Source organism: Grammomys surdaster, unplaced genomic scaffold (assembly GCF_004785775.1).
Source record: "Grammomys surdaster isolate TR1022 unplaced genomic scaffold, NIH_TR_1.0 174, whole genome shotgun sequence".
Taxonomy (NCBI): Eukaryota; Metazoa; Chordata; class Mammalia; order Rodentia; family Muridae; genus Grammomys; species Grammomys surdaster.
This window is the reverse complement of record NW_021604622.1, coordinates 21,692,758-21,718,642: the sequence shown is the minus strand read 5'-3', so window position 1 is coordinate 21,718,642 and position 25,885 is coordinate 21,692,758. Positions and strand designations below refer to the sequence as shown.

The 25,885-nt window shown below is 39.8% G+C and overlaps 1 protein-coding gene across 1 annotated transcript in view; it reads right to left on the bottom strand.

Moving 5' to 3' along the window:
- The window catches only part of Dnah5 (dynein axonemal heavy chain 5), a 237,302-nt gene that overhangs the window by 76,879 nt on the left and 134,538 nt on the right, over positions 1–25,885 (bottom strand). Inside the window, exons 48-53 of the mRNA XM_028767581.1 lie at positions 17,193–17,315; positions 16,448–16,661; positions 14,686–14,909; positions 12,040–12,238; positions 10,254–10,426; positions 3,935–4,065 (exon numbers count right to left, since the gene is read on the bottom strand). Of these exons, the coding sequence (XP_028623414.1) occupies positions 3,935–4,065; positions 10,254–10,426; positions 12,040–12,238; positions 14,686–14,909; positions 16,448–16,661; positions 17,193–17,315 (1,064 nt within the window). The remainder of the gene's footprint in view (positions 1–3,934; positions 4,066–10,253; positions 10,427–12,039; positions 12,239–14,685; positions 14,910–16,447; positions 16,662–17,192; positions 17,316–25,885) is intronic.

Here is a 25,885-nt window from a genome sequence, read left to right as displayed (position 1 = left end):
AAAAAAAAAAAAAAAAAAAAAAAAAAAAAAAAAAAAAAAAAAAAACAAACATGACCAAAGCAGAGCAGGACCCTGTAGTCAGGAACTGAAGCAGAAGCCACAGAGGAGTGATGTTTACTGGATCTTTCCACATGGCTCCTTCAGCTTGGTTTCCTACACCATCCAAGACTACCTGCCAAGGTCAAGTTGACGAAACACTAACCAGGACAACCACGTATCGATGTTTTTAGGAGATTGCTAGAAAAAAACAGGGGCTAAGTGATCATAAAAGCTTTTTTTAAAGACAGTTCTCCCTTTAAAAGAAACAAAAGGGAGACTTTTGTTATAATAAGGAAGTACATCTGGATACATCATAAGAGGCTTTCTGGAAGAAATGATGTACCAATGAAGCCTGCATCTGAGTACAATTCTAGAAGAACCTCTGAGTTTCCAGACAAAAACATTGGCATTGTGAGGTGAACATTAGGGGAAGAGCTTGCTTCAAGAGCCACGTGAGCTTCATCACTAAGAGCTTATGTGTAAAAGACGGTTAAGGGCATCGTCAATAGGACAAAATATCCACCACAGAATGGGAACAGATCTTCAATAACGCCACACACGACTGAGGGCTAATATCCAAAATATATAAAGACACAAAAAATAGACATCAACAAACCAAGTAACCCAGTTGGAAAATGGGGTACAGCTAAACAGAGAATTCTTGGCAGAGGATTCTCGAATGGCCACAAGCTAGTCTAGATGGCATGATAAGCTCTGGATTCAAATCTGTCTCAAAAAATAAGATAGAGGAAAATGCCTGAGATTGACCTCTGACCTCCAGTGTGCACGTGTACCACACACACACACACACACACACACACACACATACACACACACACACGAGGTACAGAAAAGCAAGTGAGACAGAATGCAAATTTCATCTCAACGAGCTTCTTGAGTGAACAGGCAAAATTACTGCTCTCAAATAATATGACCAATGGTTGTGTTTCCCAGCTGGGATAGCACCTCGGTCCAGCCCTAGCTAAGCATCTCTGGCTTATGAAATTACATAGTCTCTAAGATAAGGAAAGCCTTGTCTTTTCTTTCATTGGTAATGGATCGTTTTCAGTGTGGCATGTGGAGGAACAAATTTGTCACTGTGAAAGTCGTGGGTGTTTACTGAGCCACTGGGTTGTGGTAGGAGTCACACTTGACTAGACACCTGGATTGATTACAAATCCTGCAGTGCAATCAATTCCCCTGCGCTGTCTGATGTCAGGTAATTTACAGGCTTTCTGAACTCCAGATGCAAGATGAACTCTTGCTACCTGACCACCTAACCAACTTCATCAGAAAATCCAATTAGCTCAAATATGTAAAAGTGACTTGAAAACAAGAAGGTTTTAGGCAAATGTCGGTAACAAAAATATGAATCAAATTTCCTTCCAGTGCAGGTTATCTGTTTCCCTAGCTTGACTTTCACACATAGACTAGAATTACAAACATGGTAACAAGGTCTATCTTTGTCATCCTACTACATGCATTAAACAGAAAGCTTTGGATTTATTCTCCCAAGGAGTCATATAATTCAGACCAGCTATGACAGCCTCGCCTCAAATAACAGGATCTCCGACTCCAATATTCAATAACTTCCATCCTCCAAGCTAGCAGTGATGGATGGGTCTCTCTCAATGAGACAGGTCAGTGGTATGTTTCCCATGGATGCCAAATAGTCAGGACTTCTACCCCCATTTGTCTGGATTAACTGCTAATGAATTCTTTTCTACCAAACTTCACAAACTGGCTTTCTAAAACTGTTTGACTTCTCTGAATCGCCTCTGTTTATCTCTTCATGTTTACTGTCCATGTGCTAATTCAGCTTTCCACCTATCCATCTGTCTATCTACCTACCTATCTATCTATCCATCTATCTACCTACCTATTTATCTATCCATCTCAGAGAGAGAGAGACAGAGACAGAGACAGACAGAGACAACGAGACAGAGAGAGAGACAGAGAGAGGAAGGAAGGAATTAATCTGGGGTTCCCTTTCTTCATGAACAATAACTATATCATTTTGTATCCCCAAAACCAGAATTACCAAGAAGAGCCCCAGATTGCTAAAACTCTCCTGGATTTCCACTGTCCATCTTTCCTTTCTCTCTGCCACATCTCATGGTACCATCATGTCTTCCCTAGACTCCTCAGCTATCTTTATAACTATGACACTTTTGTTTTTTCTATCCATTTACCAGACTTGCAAATAACTCACACACACACACACTCATACACACACCCACATTCACACACACACTCACACACACAGACACACACATGCACAAACTCACATACACACTCAGTCACTCACACACACTTGCACATATACACACATACTCACACACACACACACTTGCATGCACACATACACACACTTGCATGCACACATACACACACACACTCACACACATTCGCACTCTCATTCACTTGCATACTCACATGCACTCACACTCACACACACAAACTCACACATACACCCATTACTGGTAACCCATCAGTGTTTTCCTATTACTCTGTGATGACCTATCAACTCCTTACTATACATTGAAATGCTGCCATGATTAATAGATTCCCAATTGTCATCTTCCATTCCATATTCAGCCACATTTGATTCTTCCAGGGATCAGTCGGAACTTATCATGATGTTCACTTTACAATGTCAATTTTTTTGGCCTGGGAACTCACAGGTCCTTCTAGAATCTCTACTCAGACACAGATTTCATTTTAACATCACTACTTCCCAAAGCCTCTTGTGATGTATTTATTTTCCTAGTAGACACAACAGTGCTTACAGACCATATTTTATTGAGTAAAATGTGCATCACCTGTCTCCCTTGAGTTGCTTATAAGCGCCATGATGACACTGGTCAGAGTTATCTATCTATTCACTGGTTCAGGACTGTCTCCCAAAGACCATGTGTTATGTTAGTGGTTTGGCCCCTAGCCTGTGTGTCATTGGGAGGTGATAAAACCTTAGAAAGTGGCAGCTTGCAGAAGGAAGTTTGATCCCTGGGCCTTGGGGGCTGTTCTTGAGGGGAATATTAAGCGTTCTTTCTTTCATGCACATGTGCTCTTGTTTCTGTCCCTCAGTGTCTCCGTATTTCTCTGTGTATCTCTGTCTCTGTCTCTCTCGGTCTCTCTCTCTCTCTCTCTCTCTCTCTCTGTCTCTCTCTGTCTCTCTCTGTGTGTGTGTGTGTGTGTGTGTGTGTGTGTGTGTGTGTGTGTGTCTGTGTGTGCTCTTTACCTTCTTATTTTTCTCCTTCTCTGATACCATCGTGTGGACAGTCTTGTTATACCACACACCCACGGACTGCCTGTCATGATTTTCCCTCACTGCAAATCCATAGACAATAGATATAACCAGACGTTATTTAAAACCATGAACCAAATAAATCTTCCCTCCTTAAGTTAATTATCAGTTATTTTCCCCTAGTAACAGGAAGCTAACAAAATCTCATTCCCGCAGCCAGTGTTTTGTATCTACTCAACAAATATTTAAATATTCAACAAATATTTAAAGTGTTTGCATGTATAAATTTTTCATTTATTTTTTTCTTATATTAACATTGCTGAAATCTACACTAGCACTTATGATCCGTAAATACCTTCTAAAATGTACAAAGAATACAGTTAATGCTTATTCTCTATAAAACATAAAAACAAAGACGCACTGATGCTCTATAGTGAGAGGCTGGATTGTTTAAAAAAAAAACAAAACAGGTTACTAATAGAAAATGTTCTGGTCCATGACAAAGGTTGAAAGGGGAAGACATGTCAGTAATCAAGGAGAAAAACTATTGTGATTCTTAACGTACATAAGAAAATGCATTCTTAACTGCTGGTGACCTCTGAGACCCTTTCTTCAAAATCCATTTTATGGTAACATAAAGGCTCTTACCTTGTCAGAGTAATCTGGAAAGAGGTATAGCCAGCGATGAACGAAGCCAACCTCGTCAAACTCTGCTTTCCTGATCCGCCCACACCAACCAGGAGGGCGTTTCCCCGAGGAGTGCGGATGACTCTCGAGATCTATAATAGAAAGTAGAAAAGAAGCAAGTCTTTCAACATGCAAATTCACCATTATTTTATGCACTTAGAATAAGGCCACCTATAGCTGATAACTGCTGGGAGAGGGAGCCTCTCTCTGCCATGAGCTCTTATTGGTTATCTGGTATAAAAATGGTCAGCCCTGAAGCCACACACACAATTAACTCAACTGATTGTACCCATATATTTAATATACATATGTATATCTATATGTGTGTAGTAACAAGAAACACAAAGAGACTATCAATTTAAAAATAGAGGGACACTGAAGAGAGTAGAGGGAGAGTACCTGGAAGGATGGACAGAAAGGGGAAAATGATTCAATTCTATTTGAACAATACCAACCAACCAGACCCACCAGAGCTCCCAGGGACTAAACCACCAACCAAAGCATACACATGGAGGGACCCATGGCTCCAGCCACATATGTAGCAGAGGATAACCTTGTCAGGCATCAATGGGAGAAGAGGCCCTTGGTCTTGTGAAGGCCTGGTGCCCCAGGGTAGAGGAATTCGAGGACAGGAAGGCAGGAATGAGAGGGTGGGTAGAGGAATACTGTCATAGAAGCAGGGGGGATGAGATAAGGGGTTTCAGGGGGGACCTGGGAAAAAAGGATAACATTTGAAATGTAAATAAAGAAAATATCCAATAAGAATAATAATAAATAACTTTTTAATGCCAAATAATCACTTGGTAAACAAGGATATCTCCCAGTCAGACTAGAAAGGCACACCGCTTAAGAGAATGGAGCACTTCTGAATGCCAACACTTGGGTTGCGCTACCAGGTGGCACCTGTGGGGTGTGCTCTCATGATCCCATAGGGTATTGACATGGCTCTGTTTACAAGGGAAAAACTAAAGGAGACTTTGAGGTGTCCTTTTGGTACGTGCAACCTAGAGCAGCATGCTAGCAAGGACAGCAACATGCTAAACCGATGCCTGTACTCAGAATTCAAAGCATGCTACTGACTACAATACCTTCCACGTGTGAGAACATAGCTTAAGCCAAAAGGAAGAAAACTATCCAGAATAACAGAGACGATGCAAGAAAAATGTGCATAAACCCCCTCATACTATTTGGTAAGATGACTAATACCCAAGGTCTCTACCAAGAAGTGATGAAAGATCAGGAGACTACTCTGCCCTTCTCAGTTGACACAGACTCTACTGGCTGGTTTTGTGTGTCAACTTGACATAAGCTCAAGTTATCACAGAGAAAAAACCTTCCCTTGAGGAATTGCCTCCATGAGATCCAGCTGTAAAGGCATTTTCCCAATTAGTGATCAGAAGTTGAGGGCCTAGCGCATTGTGGGTGGTGCTATCCCTGGGCTGGTAGCCCTGGGTTCTATAAGAGAGCAAGCTGAACAAACCAGAGGAACCAAGTCAGGAAACAGCACCCCTCCGTGGCCTCTGAATCAGCTTCTGTCTCCAAGTTCCTGCCCTGTATGAGTTCCAGTCCTGACTTACTTTAGTGATGACCAGCTATGTGGAAGGGTAAGCTGAATAAACCCTTTCCTCCCCAACTTGCTTCTTGGTCATGATGTCCTGTGCAGGAATAGAAATCCTGACTAAGACAGAGACTATCATCCATGGTCCCCCTCATGGTTGATTGATTCAGCTCTCCTGGTATTGAATGAGGTGTTCCCATCAGGCTTCTGGCTACTTCTAGAGAGGACCCAGAATAGAACTCTGGGCAATCTTTTCACCTTATGTAGTAACCCTTTCTTTCCTAAAATACACATTTAACCTAGAATATTCCTATAACATTTGATTTTTCTAAGTCTAATGACAGCAAGAGGTCCTGCTAACTCTGGGCCGGATTCCTGAGGCTTTCCATCCTGACAAGGTTTTCCTAAGGAGTCTTCCTCAAAACTTCCTTCCCTTAGCTCAGTATGTTCCATTCACGCTTGGAGTATCACTGGGTTTGCAGCTAGTCTCCCAAACTTCAAACATGTGAGAAACGAGGCTATGCTACCTGTCTCTCTATGGACCTAGAACCTGAGGGCAGATGTGTGCGTCAGTCTTCCCAGCCCCCTGCTCTCATGGTGTCTCTATGACTCTACAAAGCCACGACACAGTCACGGAGAGCTGCCGTGTGTCTTCTCACACCTTCCCTTAGTGTGGGAGAGCTCTCCCATCTCCAGATGAGAGAGCTTCATCTAATACCCAGAAAGCTAAATCAGTCAACCAGGAGGGGGACCATGGATGACAGTCTCTGTTTTTGTCAGGGTTTCTATCTCTGCACAGGACATCATGACCAAGGAGCAATCAGAAGCACACTACAACCTTCTAACGTCCCTTGGTTATCACTTCACAGTGACAACCCTGTCCTATGTTTGATGTACACTATATTAGGCAGCTATGCATTTTTTGAGTATTTGGTTTTAGGAAATTTTCATTGTATTTTTACCCTGGTACAGGATAAACCATCACAACATTAGAAAAAAACAGGTATGTGAACAAGCAGACAGTATTAAAGTAGAGTTAAAACACTTACAGTCCTGTGAAAATTAAAGATGATGGGAGAGCAAACACTTGGGGAAGAACCTTCATTGGGGCCAGTTCTTCCAAGGTGTGGACTGAGAGGAAGAGGTCCATGTTTGGATTTCATTAGCATATCTATAAAAACCTTTTTTTGTTTTTTGTTTTGTTTTGTTTTGTTTTGTTTTGTTTTGTTTTGTTTTTCAAGACAGGATTTCTCTGTATAGCCCTGGCTGTCCTGGAACTCACTCTGTAGACCAGGCTGGCCTCGAATTCAGAAGCCTGCCTCTGCCTCCCGAGTGCTGGGATTAAAGGCGTGCGCCACCACTGCCCGGCCTATAAAAAATTTAATGATGCTCATCATGTCCTGCAGTGCACATGTTCCCACAGGGTGAGGGACCTGCTGTGGGAAATAGGTGAGTGTCTGAGAAAACACAATGACAACACTGGGAGCAAGGAACTCCATGGAACCATCATCGCCTCAGAGAGTCAAGTTCCGGAATGTGAATTGGATTTAACCTAAGTCTTGTAGTGCCTAGAAGTTCACACAGAAGGTGGCTTGCTGGCTGGGCATGGAAACACACACTTATAATTCTAGCAAGAGAATACAAGGTTTGAGGCTGGCCTTTGACATACAGTTGAGTACAGGGCCAATTGAGCTGCACAGCAAAGACCTCTCCAAAAATAAAACCAAAACACAAAAGAAGAAAAGAACTGAGGGAGGGAGAGAGGAAGGGGGAGGAGAAGGAGAAAGAGGAAGGGAGGAAGGAAGGAAGCGAGGGGGAGGAGAAGAAGAAAGGGAAGAAGGAAGGAAGGAAGGAAGGAAGGAAGGAAGGAAGGGAGGGAGGGAGGGAGGGAGGGAGGGAGGGGGGGAGGGAGGGAAGAAGGGAGAGTAAGAGAGAGAGGAGGAAAAGGGAGGCAGGAAGGGGAAGAAGAGAGACAAAAGAGGAAAGATTCTGGGACACAAATGATCAGAGTCAGCACAAGGCCCAGGAGGCCCCACCAGGGCTGGAACAAGGAGTTGGAAGTAGATGAAGCTGCAAAGTGTTGTCGGAGGCACACAGGGGTTGTTTAAAGTCCAAATGATTTGTCAGAATCTTATGTATTTGATCATCCCCCAATACTAAACATTCACCCCCAGAAATATACAAATAAGTAACATACAAACTGAACAGGAAATAATGATGAATGTATATGCATATCTATATATGTATGTAACAAGAATTAATAACAAAAAGAGGCTGTGAATTTGAAAGAGAGCAAAGAGGGTAAACAGAAAGGAGAAGTAGGGTAATTGTATTAGAAGCTCAAATATTTTAAAAAAAATAATATTAATAAGGATACATAGCACAAAGACACAGTCCGGCATTTCTATGAATAAAAGAACTGGACCTCCTTCACAGCCCATTTGGACATAAGATTTTTATCTCTGTTCTTTCTCTGACTTCTGTCTTATGACGAGCTCAAGCATTTCAAAGCTCATGCTCTCTTGACACAGAGCTCAGATATGCTGAACACACACACACAATATTAAGGAGAGAGTGAGCCCATAGCACAGTGAGAAGTGCACCATTTTGTCTCAAATGTTCTGGACATGTATTCTTTGATAAATTCCAAAACAACCAAGCTAGGGGCTGAGAACAAAAAATACAAAACAAAACAAAACAAAACCACTCCCAGAGCTGACATGCTGTGCCTTCAATAGCATGCTCAGACAGATGAAGAAAAGCTTTCCATTTGTTTTGCAAAACAGAAAATTTTGTGATTTCACAATCCGGGCAAAAATAAACTCAACATCAGTGTTAACGCTGAGCAATCCCAGACCAAGCAGACCGTGTCTTTGGCAAACATTTAGTCATGACATCATCATTTGCATCATCACTGTGAAGTGTTGGGGGATTTGTTTGTTTAATTTCTTTACCCTCCCTTTCCTTTAACTATTCAATATGGCAGAAGTTCTATTCTTAATGAAACATCTGACTCTTAATCAACTGTAAATTTGAAGTTTATTTTACACAATTACTTTATATTAGAATTTGGAAGAACATTAGATCTCGTCATTCAGTCCAGAAAGATGTCACAGATTCTAAGAATTCACAGAGACACCAAGCTACATGCCCCTATGCATGGGAGCCCCAATCTCCAAATAACTCCTCTGTCTTCCTCTTTGTCCCAGGTTCATTTCAATCCTGCAGAAATGTCTTTGCCCTCGTATGGAGAAAATGCACAGGTGAGCTAACTTCAGATCCCAGGAAAGGCTCACTGGATATACTTTCAATCCACCTCCCCGATCAGATCCAGTAACTATTAGAGGAGAGAACTTGTATGTATGAGGTCATTCTACACGCTTACACCTAAATGACAGAAGACAGTCTCAAGTCACCTGTTTTCTAAGTGAAAGTATGTAGTCTGAAAGTAACATGTCAACAAAATAAGAAAATCAATGACATCCGTTTAGTGGAAAATCTAATGACATAAATTAGGTCATGTATATTTTTATATATAAAATATAACTTTTTTTTACTTCCAATGTTTGAGAACTGAGCAACTGTCTCGTATGACAAAGTAAGATAAAATTCTGCTTCCCTGGTGGAATTCATTGTACCAGAATTTTCATCTTCTCCAAATCAACTGTTTCTGCACTGTTTTTTTTTTGATTGTTTGTTTGTTTTGTTTTGTTTTGTTTTTAGAACTATTAACTTCGATTACAAAAATATATGAAATGGCTAATCTTGATTTTGCAATTCAAGTTCATTTATAGCCACTAGAGAACTAGATGTCTAAGTGTACTGTGAGCGATTTTCTAGATTAATTGGATGGGAAGACCCATCCTAAACTCCGTAAGCAGTTGAAAGCCACCTGAGTACCAGGATTCTTTTCTCTCCCTGCTTGCTAACTGCAGGCACAGTGTGATCATCGGCCTCAAGCCCTTGCCACCAGGATAGACTATGTTACTTCAAACCCTAAGCAAGAAACTACAACACTCCCTTAAGTTATTTTTTCTCAGATATTTGGTCATAGCACCCAGAAAAGCAGATGACACAATCAACGCATGTAACAGAATTTACTATCATGACTAATTAAGAGGTATAATTTAATAATATTAAATAGAGGTACGCTGTTGTGCAATCATTAACATAATCTACACCCCATTGTCTCTTTTCATCCTGTGAAATTAAAATTCTACCCATTTGACACTGTCACCCAATCCCCTTCTCCATCCCGTGTCCACATTCTCCTCTCTGCTTTCTATCCCTGTGAATGACGACACTGGGAACCTAAGGTGCGGGGAATGAGTGCCATCTGACACACCTATTTCACTGGGTGTGCTTTAGAATTTGCCATTATTTCCAAGTGCTACTCTTTACATCATGTGGATATAAACAGACTTTGTCCTTTGAACTCAGGTAAACCACATTCATCCCGTGCAGCAAAAACACTGAGCTAGAGGCAGAATACCAACACTGAATAAAATTTTCATGTCTCACATTGGAAACTTGAGTGCTCTTATTTTAAGCCTATAATGTGTGACATGTCGTATTCAGCTTAGAAATTCAATTGGAATGTAACTTGGAGTTAACTTTTAAATTGACTCTCTCATAGGAAGAGAAAATGAAAGATGAGGGGTTATTCCAGGTGAAGCCAAGTGTCTGTCACTGGTGAGGAGCCTCTGGGTGAAGCTACTGTACCTTGACTAAGTGGACCATTGCGTCTGTGAAGAACACCATGTCCATGCCAGTGCCGCGGATGCTCTCATTATAGAGCTGCAGGAACACACTCAGACGCTCTCGCAGGTGGTTCAGGGATGGGATTGGCTCATAAAACTTTGGCATTTCAGTATTGGCCTCCTCAGATGTTTCACCTTGACAGGAAGCAATCTTTCTTCAAATCACTGAAGTTGACTATGCTCGCCTAAATTAACACACTAAAAGTCTAACTTTAGTGTGTTTGATATTAGTATTACATATTTTATCAAAACATCATATTAAGTTTTTAAGAAAACAGAAAGCAGGTAATAGTAGAAGTTCTAGAATTTTCATAATCATGGGCAGATGCTTCTAGAAAGAACCATCTCCAAATGCTTTTTTTGTTCTGATTTAATGAGCACTCACAACTAAACGTTGTGTCTTGAAGATCATTCCAGAGACAAGAGATTACTGGTTAAAATCAAAATCCAAAGAAATGGGGATAACATCAAAATCTTGAGAGAGGTAAAAAAAAATTGCATGGCTTTTTAGGACAACTATAATAAGGAAACTCCCATAAATGTTCAACCCAAGCTTCAAGAAATAAAGTGTTCTGAAGTCACAGGCAGTTGGACATTTCCCAACGGCCCTTGCGCTCCCCAGATGGATCAGTTGCCCTTTGACCCTTTAAAAGCTCAGTCTATTTACTCATCATTCTCAACTAGAGGATGAGAGATATAAATGGGTCCAATAAACACAGGATAAGTCCCACTCATTTTTTTTCCAAATGGTCTTTCCAGATTTTATACATACTTGACCTGCTTTACAAGAAGTCTTTCTGACTACAGGGGAAACTGTGGTGGTTTTTTTTTTTTTGTACCATTCACTCAGAAAATTTTGATGGATCACACATATGGTTGTCACCACAAATCAGAGATGCTGTTGTCATTCCCAACCATTAGAAAGCATAGCTAAACTACATTAAGCTAGAGTGCCCTATAAGGATGGTCTTAGCTCTAGTCTCTGCCTCCCAACTGCTGGTACGACAGGCTTGTGTCTGTGCTCTCTGTTTATGAAGCTTATGAAATCTAAAACTCCATGTGTGGTAGGCAAGCACTGTACCTATCAGCTGAGCTATACCACCAGTACCAATAGCCTTTTTAAAATGTAGAAATTGACCAAACATCTATCATCAGTTTTAGAAAGGGTCTTTAAATGAAGAATAATGTTTATTTTAAAACCATTTAGCTCTGATGTGAAAGTCAGGGCAGTGTGTCTATTTCCATAAACAAAAGTAGTAGGTCTCCATTTTCTGTGAATCCAATCACAAAAGGTTGCCTGCACACCACTCACTTCTTCTAAGTTATATGCACTGGGCTTCTCATAGAATTCAAATACCTGGGTAAGAATAATCATTGTCAATTTTTGTTGCCTTTTTGTTGACAGTAGCTATGGCTGCAGATGCCTACATATCCTACAGATAACACTTTGGCTTTTCCCCAATTCCTGTGATGTGACAATCACATTTTTATTTGCAAACATGAAGACAATAAGATTCAAGAGACATTCAGCCAATAGATATTCAATCATCTCTCTCTACCTCTGACAGACATCAAGTCCCAGACATGTTCCGGACTGACCCACTCCTCCTGTACTTACTGAGCACATACTTTTCCCAGGTTTGTTTTCGTCACAGGAACTGAAGCTCTGCAAATGTACAAACCTTCGAGCATTTGATCTCGCCTTGGGTGCCACCTGTTGGAGAACTTCAAACTCCTCAATAGTTTACCTGTAGCTTCTGGTGCATCCCTCAAGAAATCCACAAAACAAGCATCGACTCCACAATCCACCACCGGTGTTCTCTCTTCACCAAAATCCTCTTCCACCAAACTGACAACAGCCTTATCGAACCAGGTCACGTCACTGGACATGCTAAAGCGGTCAGCTATCACACGTTTGCACTCATGCTTCCACAGCCTGAGCAGTACCTGTTGAGGACATCGTTAAATGCATCATTAATTCCTACTGTGCCATAACTGAGATTTCACGTTGAGATACCACAGAGCCTCGTCTCTCTGGTTTTCAGATATAACACTTTAAAAATAGATACGATATACTCATATCTCCATTTATGCTGATCTTACTCAAACATAATCAAGGGAAATAGAATTTATTAATTTGTGGTCTTAATTTAAAACTAAATATTCTCAGATAAAAACATTACAAATTTATCAGATCAATCAACAAACTAACATGTTGTGTGAAAAGGTGTTTGCTTGTTTCTAAATTGGCTGCAATATTTTCTTTCATGGGTATATATTTACAGTATAATGTATAATATATGAACAAATCTAACACATATGCAATTAAGACTTATAAAAGCATATTTAATTAGCATAAATAAGGAAGATTTGCTACAAAAATAAATCTAGCATATCTGAATGAAAAAAACTCAAGAGACCAAAATACATTGGTAGCTGGGGAAAATTGATTAGACAACACTCCTATTCTTTCCAAAAAAACTATTTGATAAAGTTCATTATTTGATTTAAAATACTCATAGAAATTCCTTAGCTTCCAAGTAAGGTTAGTTACTAATGGCAAAAGCTATTTGATTTCCAGAATACAAAAGTTTCTTTTAAGAAAAAGTTTACTATAGCATCAATTTCTAAAGCTGTTTGCATTGAGCTAAAAGAAGTGACCAGAATGACTACTGAAGAACAGGAGTTGAGACTCACCTTCCACATCCCATTAGTTTATTAATAACACTCAGAGAGGATAAGTCAACTTGAGAGCAGGCCAGATGGCTTAGAAAGTAACAGTACTTGGCATGCAAGCTCGATGACCTCAGACTGTCCCTTAGGAGACACCCAAAGTAGAAGAGAGAACCTATTCTACACAGTTGGCTTCTGACCTCCACATGGGTGCTGTGGCATGCTTGCTCCTCCTTGTGTGTGTGTGTGTGTGTGTGTGTGTGTGTGTGTGTCTACAAAATGAAAAAAAACATTTTATTTTTTTAAATCAACTTGAAATATTTACTACTGCTAAACTAAATGTCACTTTTGTAATATACATTATGAGCTTTCCCAAAAATTTGTCTAGTTTTCAAAAGTTAGCAAAGGCTGCCTGTTGCTGAGCATCTGGAACAGAAATGAGGGGATTTGGGAGTGAACATTTGGCATGCTTACTGACTCTTTTGTTAGTAATCCCACCCTGTGAGTGGTTTTGTAGCCAGCACTCCTGAAGTCCGCTCCAGAAAGGCCAGGAAAAAGCCACCTGTGACTGAGACTGAACACACAGTCACACTTTAAAGGAAAAAGACATAGTGGATTTTTTTAACCTACTGTTCTATTTTGAAGGGAGTTCTTACAACATGGAAAGGTCATATTCACATACAGCCACAAATGCTCATTTTGGTTTTTGTAGTAAATGAATTTTCTACTCTGCTGCCTCTTTTCAATTGTAGCAGAATAAATAATTGTTTTTACTTCATCTAGTTACAAGGAAAACTCACGGGTGACTAACAACAAAATGGTTTCTTTTCATTCTGGCTGCCTATTTATAAATACAATAATGTTATTTAAGTTGAAAAGTGAAGTTTAAAGTATGAAGACTATTATGGAATAAAACCAATCATAATTGTGCCCACTACTGATTGAAGAAAAATAAGAGATTATGAAAAACACATTTTTTCTATTCTAGCCTGTGATTAATAGCAACTGTCAACTTGATAGAACACAAGCCCATGCCTATGTTGAATCATCTAGTTAGGTCAGTTACGGTTTCACCTTAACTATGGATTACACTGTTCCTTGGACAGAGGTCCTAGACTGACAAAGAAGAGCATTTTCTGAGTATCAGCATTCACTGCTCTGTACTTCCTGCCTGTGGATACAATGTAACCTCCAGCATTCATTGCTGTGTACTTCCTGCCTATGGATACAGTGTAACCTCCAGCATTCATTGCTGTCTGCTTCCTGACTGTGGATACAATGTAACCTCCAGCATTCATTGCTGTCTGCTTCCTGACTGTGGATACAGTGTAACCAGCAGCCTCAGACCGTGCCACCATGTCTGGCTCAACCAAGACAGTCTATACCTTCCCAGTAAGAGGCAAAAGAAATCCTTTCTCCTTTAAATTGCTTATATCTGGATATTTTATCAAGAGAATAGGAAGGAATAATAGTATATACCACTTAGGTAGTAATTGTATATATCATTTCTTTAAATATAAATTACTTTAATTGAAATTATAGTTTAAACTTTCTAATGTAATACATAATTTTTCTCTCATTGATATTACCCAAATACAGATGAAAAAAGTATGTAAGAAGATTCATTTGTTTTTTCAGACTTCACATAAAAATCAAATTTAGAATAAGAAAACAGCAATGTGAATTGTTTTTATGTCTTTTTTTTTTTAAGTATCACGTACGTCTGGGTCTTTGATGACCTCTGAAGTGATGTTCAGCATACCCTGCCAGATCCTGGAGAGGTCTCGAAGGTTAAACACATAGTGGAATTTTGCAGGTGTTGGGAGCATCTTCAGTTTGGTCATCTGCCACAGGCGGCGTGTCAGGGGTACAAGCTTTATCACAGCTTCCTGAACTTCCTTGGAGAAGCCCCGCTGGGCACAGTAGTAGCCTGCCCCAATCACCCCTGGGATGGGGGAGGATCATAATATGACTAATTGCTGCACTCAGTTCAGAGGAAGAGCATGAAAATGAAGACTCTGCACAAATGTACTAATATAGTTTAACAGATGACCATGCACTAAAACAATCACATCAATTAATGGTATGTTAATGTTTCAAATACTCAAAACCTAGTGATAAGTTTAAGTAAGTCAGCATCCAGTATATCAGAGTATTATTTTAAAAGTGCTGTCAAGGGGCTGGAGAAAAGGGTCTCTGTGGTAGAACATTTGCCTAATACGTGCAAAGCGCTAGATACTATCCCAATAGGGAGTTATGATAATGATGATGATGGAAGCAAATAGTACTGAAAAGTCTCAATACATTAATCTAATATTACTAAATGAGTAACAGTGATAAATATATAAAATCAACATAAAATTTAAGAATTTTTTGCCCTCAATAGTTTCCTCTTATTGTGTTGACTTCTCATGCATTGCAAAATAATTTTCCTTTTCATATCATTTTCCAAGCACCAAAGAATACTTAGACGTGATAGAAGTCATTCCCTCTCGTTGACTTTATTTTCCCCAAATTTAGATAATTCAAATGTCATTTGGTTTCCAGACCTTCCCACTGCTGTGACTGAAGGCAGAGTGCTGTCACACTCTCTAAGCCTGGGGTGACAAGATGACATTTTATCCTGCCAAAAATTAATTAGGATAACCTTAATGAGTTTTGTGTCAGTTGAAGTTTTGGAAATTGTAAATTAATACCTAACAGAGAGTTGTTCATAACTTCACACTCTTTTTTAAGGGATGTGTAGCTCAGAAACCAGTAAAAATATATTTCCATTGCTCAAGGAAATATACTTCGCTATATATTGAGCTAGTAGCTCTTCACTTAAATTGCCCCTGGAGTGCTACATATTTAGTACATGAGAAGTTGACTACAATTCTGCTGAGTACCCCTATAGTCAGATGGGAGACACTTATACTTGTACACTGTCATTCCTATGACAACACTAGTTATTTTGGTTAGACTATTAGGCACCTGTTCTTTTTTATTTATTTATTTTATATATATGATGGGTACACTGGAGCTTTCTTCAGACACACCAGAAGAGGGCATCAGGTCCCATGCCAGATGGTTGTGAGCTACCATGCGGTTGCTGGGAATTGAACTCAGGACTTTTTGGAAGAGCAGTCAGTGCTCTTAACCACTGAGTCATCTCTCCAGCCCCTAGGCACCTGTTCTTAACAAAGGAATATATAGACTGCCCATGTGGAAACCAGCTCACATTATGTGTCATGTATAATTTTTTTACACGAGAAGCTGGTAACAACTGCTTAAATGAAAATAATAATAATAATAATAATAGCAGAAAACATGAACTAAGGCATCTACTTCTGTAAATATCTTTAATCACTATAGGAAACAAAATAAAACAGGAATAAGGCTGCAAACCAAGAGCTTCTCATACTTCATGTCCCCTCTGCTAGATACTTGCTAAGAACAGATATCACATCCCTCTTTCCCCTGGCCCTCTAACAACCATTTTACCAAAGATCTTGTCCATGGAAGCATCTGAAGGCAAGGTACAGTTGAATATGGAGAACTGTCTCTTCAGCCGCTGTGGTATGTCATTGCGTCCACCCCCAGGATGGATCATGGCTGCCAAGAACTGGATGTCCACAATGCTAGTAAACTCTCCAGGCTTCTCCAGGTTATAGAATCCATTTTGTTCCATCAACTGTCGGACAATCTCATTAGTAACCTAAGAGAAATAACTTTTTGAATTAAAATGCCATTCCTTAGACTAAGGAAATGTTCAGTGCATAAGATGCTCACTGCTAAAGCATGAGAACTTGAGTTTAGATCTCCAGCAGCCACATAAGAGCCCGGTGTGGTTATGTGCACCTCAGAGCTGGGATTAGGGGTACAGACAAGCAAACTTCCAGGCTCAGTGGCCAGCCTACCAAAATGTCAATGCTTGGGTTCAGAGAGACCTGTCTCCAGGAAAGTTGGAAAGTGGTGAAGAAAGCCACCTGATGACAACCTCTGGCCTCACAAGTACAGAGAGAGAAGAGAGGACAGATGGACAGACAGACAGACAGACAGACAGACATGTTCCTAGAACAATTCCTTAAGCTTTTTTACAGAAGAGAGTTTGTTGTAACTCAGAAATTGCATGCTAAGATAGATAGATAGATAGATAGATAGATAGATAGATAGATAGATAGAATCCATCAAAGACTAAATCAGTTACAAATCAGCAAAATAGAAATGTACAGTAGGGTCAATATACCTGATCACCCCATTCGTTGATTACAGGCATATTTAAATCATCAATAAAGACAGCCATTTTCTTCCCCGCAGGAGGACCATATGTTGTGCCCATGCGTTTATCCACATAACTCTCTATTGTCTTCTGTTAAGCAAGAACACCAACAGAAACATCTGTAAGGCTTTCGCTAAGACTTGATCAACTACCACAAACAGAAAATAAACAAAATGAGAACCTTTAAATGACAGGGCCTACTTACTTATCAAAAGCCAAAATGTCCTCCTTAATTTGGAGAAGCTACTTAGTTCCTAAATTGTTTTTGCATAATATTTACAAGCCTCAAAAATCTGATTTTATTTACCATTTAATCCAACCAATGTAAATTCTACTTGGAATCTACTCATATGATGCTTTTCTGCTGATTTATGAGAATTTAGTGCCATATCCTGGTGCCTATACCCATGACTCCTGACCTCAGTCCTGTAAAAGTTTTATCACAATCAGAGATACTGTTAAATGGGGGGGTATTGATTGTTAAATGGGGATATTGACTCATAAGCTTCAGACCATAGGCTGAGCTGTACAGCCTGCCTTTGAGTGAAGACTTCTACAGTGCCTGTTGAGTCCAGTAGCCTCGTGTGATCCAGCTCCCCTGTTGTAGGGCCCCTCAGCTGAACCAACAATGAGTCTTTTCCTATTCCTTTTTTTTTTTTAATAGATTGACTCCATTTTCTGAAATTGGCTATTTTCTTTTTTATTGGATGATTTATTTACATTTTCTATGTTGTCCCCTTACCCCATCCCCCACCACCCCCTCGGAACCCCCAATCCCCTCGCCCCTCCTCCTTCTTCTCTGTGGATGTAACCTCTATCTACCCACCCCCACTCCCACCTCCCCACCCTCAAAATTCCCACCCCCTGGGGCATCCAGCCTTCATGAGGTCAAGGTTCTCTTCTTCCACCTATGCCCAGCAGGGCCCTCCACTTTTACATATTCAGCTGAAGCCCTGGATCCCCCCCTAAGTGCTCCCAGGCTGGTGGTTTAGACCCTGGGAGCTGTGGTTGGTTGGTATTGTTGCTCTCCTCATGGTGCCACAAATCCTTTCAGCTCCTTCAGTCTTCACTCTAACTCCTCTATTGAGAACCCCATGATCAGTTCAATGGCTAGTTGTGAGCATCTGCCTCTGAATATGTCTGACTCTTGAAGGCCTCTGAGGAGATATCCATATCAGGCTCTTATCAGCATGCACTTCCTGTCTTCCACATCAGCATCTACCTTTGGTGATTGCACATGGGATAGATACTCAGGTGGGGTGGTCTTGAGACGGCCCCTCCTTCAGTTTCTGTCCCTCACTTTGTCTCCATATTTGCTCCCTTGAGTATTTTGTTGCTCCTTCTAAGAAGGACCGAATCACCCTCACTTGGTCTTCCTTCTTTATGGGCTTCATGTGGCCTGTGAGTTGCATCTTGGGCATTTCAAGGTTCTAGGCTAATATCCAATAATCAGTGAGTGAATACCATGTGTGTTCTTTTGTGATTGGCGTACCTCACTCAGGATGATAATTTCTAGTTCCATCCATTTACCTAGGAACCTCTCGAATTCATTGTTTTTAATAGTTGAGTAATACTCCATTGTGTAAATATACCACATTTTTTGAATCCATTCCTCAGTTGAAGGACATCTGGGTTCTTTCCAGCTCCTGGCTATTATAAATAAGGCTGCTATGAACATAGTTGAGCATATGTCCTTGTTATATGTTCGAGCATCTTCTGGGTATATGCCTAGGAGTGGTATAGCTGGATCCTCGGGTAATGCTATGTCCAATTTTCTGAGGAACCGCCAGACTGATTTCCAAAGTGGTTGCACCATCTTGCAGTCCCACCAACAATGGAGGAGTGTTCCTCTTTCTCCACACCCTCGCCAGCATCTACTATCACCTTCTGGAGGAATCACCATCCCTGACCTCAAGCTGTACTACAGAGCAATAGTGATAAAAACTACCTGGTATTGGTACAGAGACAGGCAGGAAGATCAATGGAATAGAATTGAAGACCCAGAAATGAACCCACACTCCTATGGTCACTTGATCTTTGACAAAGGAGCTAAAACTGTCCAGTAGAAAAAGGACAGCATTTTCAACAAATGGTGCTGGTTCAACTGGAAGACAACATGTAGAAGAATGAAAATTGATCCATTCTTACCCCCTTGTACAAAGCTCAAGTCTAAGTGGATAAAGGACCTCCACATAAAACCAGATACACTGAAACTAATAGAAGAGAAGGTGGGGAAAAGCCTCGAATACTTGGGCACAGGGGAAAAGTTCCTGAACAGAACTCCAATGGCATATGCTCTAAGATAGAGAATTGACAAATGGGACTTCATAAAATTGCAAAGTTTCTGTAAGGCAAAGGACACTGTCAATAGGACAAAGCGACAACCAACAAATTGGGAAAAGATCTTTACCAATCCTTCATCTGATAGAGGGCTAATATCCAATATATACAAAGAACTCAAGAAATTAGACTCCAGACAACCAAATTACCCTATTAAAAAATGGGGTATAGAGCTTAACAAAGAATTTTCAATGGAAGAAACTCGAATGGCCGAGAAGCATCTAAAGAAATGTTCAGCATCCTTAGTCGTCAGGGAAATGCAAATCAAAACAACCCTGAGATTCCATCTCACACCAGTCAGAATGGCTAAGATTAAGAACTCAGGTGATAGTAGATGCTTTTCCTATTCCTTAATACAGCATGGAGAACAAAGCCCGCTGTCTCCTATCACTCGACATTCCTCAATGGTAGGAGAAAGGGCCATGCTCTGCTCTACCAATCCAAGACAATGAGGAAAAGAATACCAAACTTCTTAAAAGGAGGCATTGACGGAGTGAAGAGGGTATACAAGAAAGATCTCAAACTCACTTTTTTTATTTATTCTTCGAAAATTTTGTACAGTATACTTTTATCATATTCTTTCCTAACCCCCAGCTCCTTCCAGATCCCCCTCTCTGCCCTCCCAACTTTGCCTTCTTTCTTAAAAAGAATCTCAGACTCATGACACTGGTTATACATTTGTTTCCACAGCAGTCCACAGTGGCTTAGAAATAAACCATCAAAATGCACTCCTTAGTTTGATTTTAGTGATCGGGTCTTTGCCTTTATCTTAGGTCGCTAGAGAAAACAAACTACAGTGAAAATCGTTTGTGTTTTTCAGTCTCAGCTTATTTTTTATTGCTGTTAATAAGTACCAACTTCACTTAAGTTACAATAAATGTATAGACCAAGTAACTGGAATTTAGCATACAAGAACAAACAAGTAATTCAAAGTTCTCCAACTCTACAAGCTCAGAGTTCTATTGTACATAGGATCTATCCATGCATGATTTTAAATTCTGTTAGAAGTGCTGAATGCATGCACAGGCAGTGAAGGCACACTGAAATAAAAATGAATTCTTCTATCCAAAAATGATTTCTAACAACTCCTATCCGAAAGTATTTATTTTCTTGCAATGCGTAAAGAGTAAACCAGTTAAAATTATTTTTACAATCAAAATATAACTATAAAGTGTACTAAAATATAAAGAAATGGCTATATATTTGCCTCCAGAAATCTTCAAAGTAATTGCAAATTGTAGGCTTCCATCATCATTTCAATAAGCAATAGAAAGAGATGTGAAAACGTTTTCATCGTTTTTGATAGAAATACATGTAAACATATCACAACTCATCCAATTATAAAACAAATCTCCCATGGAAATTATATAATAGAGAAGAGAGTGTCATATTCCCCTGACATAAAAGCATGCTGTTTAATGTACTGGGTTAAATTTAGCTCTGCTTTTCAATGAATTTAAATGCATAAGCCAATTAATAACTTCCTGACAACCCCCTATGGCAAACCAGAGCCTCCCCATCATCCCATGCCTATTAATAAAACTCTTTGTCATGTGAAAATCTTATGTTTTCTAGGATCTTCCAAGGCCAAAAGTCCATAGGTGAGGTAATTAGAAAAATACAGAGTAAGTCCCACACGAGTACTCTTTCTCCCTCATCTCTTTGACCCTGATTTCTTTTAAGTGACAGGAAATGACACATACACTACATATCATAAAAAGGCCATGCTGGCAAAAACAAAGAGGAAGAGGGAGTGAGGCAGTTTGTAAATGTGAAGCTAGTGTACTAAACATCTCGATTTTCTTCCTGCTGCGTAATTTTCCAAAATGAATTTCCAAGTTAGAAAAGGTTGATGCTGAACCGGTATCAACAACTAACTAAATGTCTGTATAGGAAGTCCAGTGGCTAAATGCTTGTCCTGCGAGCCTGAGGATCTGGGTACGAAGACACATGCTTGGAATCTCAATACTGAAGACAGAGGGACAGGCAGCTGCCTGGTAGCCAGCCTTTCTCATTTGGTGAGCTACAGATCTGTGAGACAAATGCCGTCTTCTAACTTCCACGTACAGGCCACACGGATGCACATATGACTCCTCACACATGTGCACCTGAACACACAAATGCAAACAGATAAACAAATAACTTCCCTTCCCCATGTAGTTGCCCACAGCATCATGAATATCAAGACATGCAGATATAATTCCAAACACTCTAACGTTTAGTTACGACCTCTTTCTTACCCTAGAATGAAATCTAGAGTATACATCTTATCTATATTATTCTTCACTGTACCTTTAGTATCTAGAAAATAACCTGAGACCATATACATTTGATATATTAGTAAAGGAATATAGGACTCCAAGAGTCACAGTTGGTATCTCCCATTTTCCTTCAACATCCATTAAACTGACCATATATTTTGTCTAATCAAGATGATATGAATCCATGTGTTCTATTTCACTCTCATTTCTACATCTTGGGCCAATCCAACTTTCCCCTTGAATAATTACCGTCAGATATCTCTAATGAAGCCAGTCTCTTCCATCTTTCGCTCTGCTCTATGGTCATGATAGTCTTTCTAAGGGGTAGTATCACTCTGCCCATCACTATTCAACAGGCTTTCCATGAGTGACCTACAATGACTTGCACGATGCTAGCTGCTCAACCTAGAAAATCCTCCTCAGTCTCTGAACTTATACACGGGTGCTAATAAAACATGCATGATGAAATTATGCTCGATCTATAGGCTAGTTTATCATGCTCATGGTGGGAAACTTGTTCACATACTCCTGGGAATAGTTTCCATGGCATCTCCCAGATGTGCACTAGCCAACAGTGAAAAAATAATAATGATTTGTTACACTAACAATTTTCTGTGTTACTTTCTCCACCTCAACTAGTGATTTTAGAAAAAATCTTAAAAATTTAGCAGGAGACCAGATGCTTCTTTGATAATCAATACAACTTTACTCAGAAATTAGAAGTTATAGTCACCATGAGTTCACCAATCTATACAGCCTAAACAAAATTCTGATTTCATTGTCTATCTATATACTATAGAGACATAAGAAATCAACATTACTTCCAGGCATAGCCATGACTTTTAAGTAGTTAAAACGAGGTGGCTAGAAAACCAGGTGGGCTTCGGAATGGAGTGAGGAAATCTCTCAGTCTTCCATCTAAGACAAGAGACCTAACGCTCAGTTCAGCTTTCTGAATAAACTTCCCAGGAGGTAATTCAATCTTCATGGTTCCTAAATATCATTAAAGGCAAATGCTAACTCCACTCATACCGGGACACACAGTAATTCTTCCACTACATTCATCTGTATACATTTTCCTGAAGTATGCACACTTGTATCCTTTATGGTTTATAGCCCTATATTGTATCATAAGCAGTATTTATCACATCAGCTAACTGGCATTGTAGCTGTGTCTGTTTCTCTAACAACAAGAAAAGAAAAAGGAAAAGAAAAGAAGAGAAGAAGAGAAGAGAAGAGAAGAAGAGAAGAGAAGAGAAGAGAAGAGAAGAGAAGAGAAGAGAAGAGAAGAGAAGAGAAGAGAAGAGAAGAGAAGAGAAGAGAAACTAATGGGGAGGCGGGGCTCCGTTACATCAAAGGATTGTTCACTGATAGTTCTAGGAATTGCCTTTCATTCACACAACCGTCCCTGTGAATGAGACACAGTGTAAATCTGCATAGTTCGAAAGGCTTTGCCTAACAGCTCTCACTGGGCTCACAGACAGACATAAAAGACAAGGTTAAATGACTGCTTCTCTCACTAGCTCTGTGGCTTCCTCTCTCTCTTACTGTGTCTAAGTCACAGCCCAGAACCAGTATAAACGCATTCTACAGAGAACTGAACATATGTGATACATGAAAAAGGAGTTAAATTTGAAAGTCGTTATAAAATTATACAGGTGTTTTTACTATATCAATGGGAACGCCATTCAAGCTGTTAAGTCATTTTTCATAAATATCATACACAATTAAATTAAAATATAAATCTACCTTATGTTTCCATCTATGTGTGAAATATATCTAAAATATAAAAATTGAGAGATTTTGCTCATTATTTAAAACCCTACAGCCCAAGTAATAGAATCTTCCCACTTTATTGTAAATTATTGAAAACACTCGTACATTGGCGAAGTTTAAAAGGCCAATCAGGGTTACACAGCAAAACCCTGTCTAAAAAAAAACAAAAAGCAGGAAAAACAAAACAAACAAAAAAAGATTTTTAAAAAAGGAAGGAAGATAGACATAGATGATAGACAAAGACTCAGGCGTATATACAATGTTTCACGGTGTGTGGGGTGTTAACATGTAAAATATGATACTAGAATTGACAGAGAAATGTAAAAATGCCTAACTAAAAGCTAACAATAAAATAAACACATTAGTGATAAATCAGCTGGGAGTGTTAAGATGAGTGAAGAAAATCCAAGGGGAGGAGGCAGGAGGGTGAAGTGAAAGGTAGCAGAGGATCCCGACCCCGCGTTCAGCCTACGTTTGCTGCCAACCAATGGACAGTTAGTATTTCAGCATGTGACCTAGCATTCCTCCTACGCTTTGCTGCCAACCAATGGACAGTTAGTGTTTCAGCATGCGTTAGGAATCTCCCCTGGAAACTCGTGTCATGCTGCTCTGAAAAGCCAAAAGAATTCTCTTTACAGGAGAGAACACTGCAGAAAGCCAGGATGAGTCTGAAGGGGCTTGAAGGACCCAGCTCCACGATCACCCGACGAACAACCTATGCTTCCGTGGCCTACACACACAGTTCTGATGCCTGAAAAGATGTAAGATGTGTTGCCAGGCTTTATGGTTCTCGCTTCTAAGGTCAAAGTTTATGGATATGTAAGATAATTGTTATATTCAAAAGGCATTAAGATAGTTTTTAAAATAAATCAAACTTTTTAGAATTCCTCTTAGTTTTCATTTTCATCTTTCCACGTTTTTTAATTATTTTAAATAACAAAGATGTGAATCAATTTTTAGAAATAGAAAAAAAATAAAATCGCACTAGAAAATGGGTGATTTGTCTTCTAAAAAATAAATTCTCTTAACTAAAATGTAATTTGAGCTGATTACAAAATTTTTATCCAAACTAGACACCTTGGATGGCCTTAGGAGGCACGATTAATTATTGAGAAGAGATGGTGTCCCAAGCAGAGAGGAACATGTGATTTCCCACTGATACAAGAAGCTAAAACAGCCGGAACCATCATGAAACCGGCCAGTACAAGCAACGCTCTCAGATTGACTGTGCACTATCATGGTAGCAGACGAGATATGGGCAGTCTCTACTTTCTCCGCTTCAATTCCAATTTGCTTGGGATCCGCATAAGTGCAAGACTAAGAGACAAATGCTCCCTGCTCCATCAGCTCTGTTTAGCAGGAATGACTGGAAATTATAGTGAGAGAGTTAATTACAGGAGTTTGGCTAATTGAAAGCTTTCTCTAACTAATGAGCTAGCTTGAAGGGTGGGGCAGTGATGCTGGGCAGTCAAGCCGACGCAGGCAGGAAGCAGGGTGGGCAAGGCTGTGGTATTTCTGGGCAGGAGAAGAAACAGTGACGTAATGAAATACCAAAAAAGACAGGAGGAGGCTTCCTGCCCTTGAACACTGAGAACACAGACATCCCCGTGAATACCTGCCAGACTTCTCTATCCATCTCTAACACTGATGCCCCAGTCATATTGAAAGTCAAAGATGTACTAAAGTCTAAAGAGCAGTAACTAGGTAGATAATTACCCTATGTGGTAAAAAATAAATAAATAAATAAATAAATAAATAATCACAGTTTCTCTTGTTCTCTTGGTCTCTTGCCTTCTTGCACCCACTTTGCCCCCTCACCCCTTCCCCTCCCCATTTCCATCCCCCTCTCTATCCACGTGCTCATTGTCAGGCTCTACTCCTTTGCTTCTCTACTCTCTTTCTCTGCCTCTCCTACCCTCTTAACTCCCCTCCCCATGCCCTTAATAAACTCTATTCTATACTAAAAAGAAAGAAGAAGAAAAGGAAAATCACACTTATATTTTTTAAATGTTCATTCTCAAATGAGGCTATAATAATAACCCTTAAAGAGAGCTATCTTTCTAAAGTAAAATTGGTGAAAATTATTTAAATATGATGCAATATCAGTAACATATGTGTGTGGTGATAGTATGTGTGCTCATGTGTGTATGTGTGTATGTGTGTATGCATGTGCCTGTGTATATGTGCGTGTGCATGACTGTATGTGTCTATCTGCACATGTGTATGTATTGTGTGGCTGAGTGTGTGCACATGTGTATGTGTGTATCTGTGTGTATCTGAGTG